The 3,629-nt window shown below is 35.7% G+C and overlaps 1 protein-coding gene across 2 annotated transcripts; it reads right to left on the bottom strand.

Annotated features, from left to right (window-relative positions):
• Positions 1-333: 333 nt before the first annotated feature.
• Positions 334-2,959, bottom strand: LOC111383747 (transcription factor CSA-like). 2 transcript variants are annotated; one of them, XM_023007887.1, is made up of 3 exons: positions 2,066-2,959; positions 1,287-1,736; positions 334-1,026 (listed from the first exon to the last, which is right to left on the bottom strand). In XM_023007887.1, the coding sequence occupies exons 1-3, from the start codon at positions 2,382-2,384 to the stop codon at positions 782-784; spliced, it is 1,014 nt and encodes a 337-aa protein (XP_022863655.1). In that variant the 5' UTR covers positions 2,385-2,959; the 3' UTR covers positions 334-781. The 2 variants fall into 2 exon arrangements, with proteins under 2 accessions (XP_022863655.1, XP_022863656.1); XM_023007888.1 differs by having other exon boundaries at positions 335-1,017; positions 2,066-2,958.
• Positions 2,960-3,629: the final 670 nt, after the last annotated feature.

The raw sequence follows: 3,629 nt of genomic DNA, 5'->3' as shown, positions 1-3,629 counted from the left end.
GCCCCAGGAGCCATTTTGACGAGCCCACGAGCTCGCTCGTCCAAAAAATTGAATTTTTAAAAAAAAAAAAAGAGGTGGAAAAAAAATTTTAAAAAAAACACAAGTTCGCGAGCAGCCCACGAGCTCGTGGGCCGAGTCGAGCTCGCCCCCGAGCAACGAGCCGAGCTCGAGTTCAACTCGTTTTTCACGAGCCATGAGCTCGGCTTGCCACGAGCCCGAACCGAGCTCGTGGACTCGGCCCATTACCATCATTACTAACATGTGCAAGTGAAGAAATGACAAATATATGCAAGAAACTGAAAAAACGGATGCATTAAAAGTCATTTCAGTACATACCATGACATAAAATTGAAAAGAAAGGCAGATTCATTGATTGATTCGTCAGTGTTGTAGGCTAAAAAAGGGGGGGCGAGGGGGGAAATACTTCTACTTTTCCAGAATATAAGCAGAAATAAATTATTGCATTATCAGTAGAGAAAACTGGCAAGAATATTCCACATGAATTCTGCTTAATCTTCTCTTTTCAAGATTTTTCACTGCTGTAACTTCTTTCCATTAATGGAATTTACGGTGCGTGCAGACTCAAGAGACACCCAAACCCCCTGCATGCATATCCCACTTTTTCTGCATGTACCAAGCTCAAAAGGAGAGATACAGAATAGGCAGCTAGCCTCTTTAATATATCTGCTGCTACTATTTTAACTTTCAAGATTTTCACTGTAAACTAGGACCCCCACGCCCATGCCCACCCACAAAACACATTTAACACATTGAGTATTCCTCAAGTAGCTCCTACTCCAAGAAAATCAATGAATGCAATGTTGTTCTTCTCAAATTTTCCATTCTCATTTTCCCCAAACATGTAGGGATTGGCCCTATAGTTGGCTACTGATTCAGATGCCGCTGTAACTTCAGAATTTGAATCTGAGTGACCTGATTGATCCACTTCTGCAGCATGTGCCATTGGCTTATTACCATAGTCCTGACGATTACTATGAGCCAGAACCTTTTCTTCTCCTGTTAAAACTGAAACTCAAGTTAATTAAATAAAGGGATTCATATAAACAAATAAACCATAATTTATGAGACATAGTTCCTACTCTATTTGCTGTTTCCACTATAACAAAGATGAATAGGACAAAGCGATCGAATGCTTCTTGCATTAACAATAATAATAGGCCTCAAGATAGTAGGAGTATTGGGTTGATTCGCAGTTGACATATAATTCCACATTATAATTAGGCTTTACAGGGTTCAAAACTTAAAAAAGACAAAAATCATCATACCTATCTTTGATTCCAATAGATTGTGATGCTGGACAGGTCTAAACCTGCTGAAAAACTGAAACATTTTAACAGAAGAGGGAGTGAGGGAAAGATCAGTGCAGTTTGAGGCAGCAGATTGATCAATAATATTGTCATTAGTCATGGTTGACTCAATGCAAGCATAATTTTCTATGTTATTTAAAGAAAATCCCTTTGTTTGGACCCTTGAACAAGAGAGTTTTCTTCTTCTATAAAAACTATTTTGCTCTCTATTTTTTCTTGCCATTATCACATGCCAATGATTCTTGACTCCATTATCAGTTCTTCCAGGGAAAATCCTAGCAATCATAGCCCATTTGTTACCATACATTCTATGTGCAGCTAAAAGCTTTTCCTCTTCTTCCTCAGTAAAACCCCTTCTGTTTAATCTTGGATCTAACTGGTTAAACCATCTTAATCTGCAACTTTTCCCTGAAAATTTTCAATCGTAAGAGTAATCAATATATAAAAGTGATGAAAAATGAATAGATCAATCAATAGATGAAAAGCAACAAGTATGGAGGATGGTTTGCTAAGCTTAATAATTTTACATACGGGTAAAAGTAAGTTTTAAAATTTTCACATATGTGAGCACATTTGGTCGTCTTAAAAAGCACTTTTTAGGTGCATTTTCTAGGCTAACTTGAAAGAGAGCCTAGAAGGTGAAAATTTCCAGTATTCTCCAGCATGGATTCAAGCACAGCTAGAAAAAGTAATTTATATAAGCACGTTCAAAACGAAAACCTTATGAGTAGTCTTGCCTGATCTTCCTTCTAGTTTTTCTGCAATAATATTCCAGTTTTGAGGACCATATTGAGAAACAAGTTCTTTGAGCTTAGCATCTTCATGAGGTCTCCAATGGCCTCTGGCACATAGCTTTCTATGTCCGGTTTTTCTCCCAGTCTCTTCATTCTCAGTCACATCATTTTTCCACTTTATTGATCTTCCCTCTCCCATTGTAGTTGAAAGCCAAGGCCTTCTCAGATTTTGCTCTAATGGAGCATTCAAATACTGAAACGCCATCTCAGAATGGGCAATAAATGTCAAATCTTGAAATCCACAGGAAATCTCTCTCATCATGACTGCAAATCTATGAAAAGAAACTTGCAAGAAAATTGACAATCTAGCAAGAAAATTGACTGAATATTAAAAAAATGACATATTCCTTTATTGCTTACACAATGCCAACAAGACCAGGAAAGGGATTTCTTACAACAGACAGAAATCTCAATTCTTTTGTGGGTTCAAATTTAGATTTTTTGTCTCTTCAAGGTTTTTGAAACGGAAAAGATGGGAAAGGGGGGTTTTCAGTTAACCTCAAAAGAAAGTGACGAGGAATAGAATGTGTTTTTCTCTAACAAACCCTCTTTTGTCCTCAATTTATTTGAGGTTTGGTCCATGTTTTGAGACCTTAAACAAACATTTTTTTCCCTCCCTCTCTCTATATCTATAAGTTTCTCTCTCTATATCTATACATGTGTGCGTGTGTGTGCCTGCAAATCGAGAACCCCTCGTGTGGGTGGTGAGAGTCCCCATCGAACTGCTCTTTTTTCCTTATAATCTCGATTTTAGAGCAAAAACACAGAATCTGTTTGTCTCTTTTCTGAAAAACTTTATTTTAAAGGCTTTACTGATTAAGAAAATTCAACATTCAAAACTCAAAAGAGAAACTCTTTTGAACACACATCACACCACCTGTCCTAATTGATCCTACTTTTGAAAAAAAAAATCTACGTTATTTCATTGTTTTAGACCTAACTTTAATTCGTGTAACTGATACAATAAACTCATGTTGATTTGTACAACCCTTTCTTTCTTCTAGGAAATAGTAAAAAGTGATATTAGGAATCCGAGTGTTGAAACTATGATATTAATGAAGTTAGGTTGGGACGAGGAATCCCATATTAATGTGCTTCTTAGCAAAATTCAAGAATAATGCTATACAACCTCATTGAAGTTACAATCCCAGTATAGATGGCGCTTGATGATAAGTTGAATAAAAGATTAAATTAAATGATTGATTTAATTCTATCTATTATTAATGCCATATTAACGCCACATAAACTGAGATTATAATCCTAGTGGGGTTAAATAACATTATCCAAAATTCAAGCCTCTAAGCTATCATAATTTATAGCAAATGTTATCGTCTCAAACTATCATTTTATTATTTACTTGGGTTTTATTTTTGTTTATATTTTAAAATAATTATAGCGAGATTATTTTTGTTAATTTTTCTTAATATCAATATTTGCTTCGAAAACTAACTTGCTGGCTATACTTTGAATTGTTAGAAAATTGGGATATCCTCAATTTTCTATGCAA

Source organism: Olea europaea, unplaced genomic scaffold (genome assembly GCF_002742605.1).
Source record: "Olea europaea var. sylvestris unplaced genomic scaffold, O_europaea_v1 scaffold2750, whole genome shotgun sequence".
Lineage (NCBI taxonomy): Eukaryota > Viridiplantae > Streptophyta > Magnoliopsida > Lamiales > Oleaceae > Olea > Olea europaea.
This window is presented reverse-complemented; position numbering and strand designations above follow the sequence as displayed.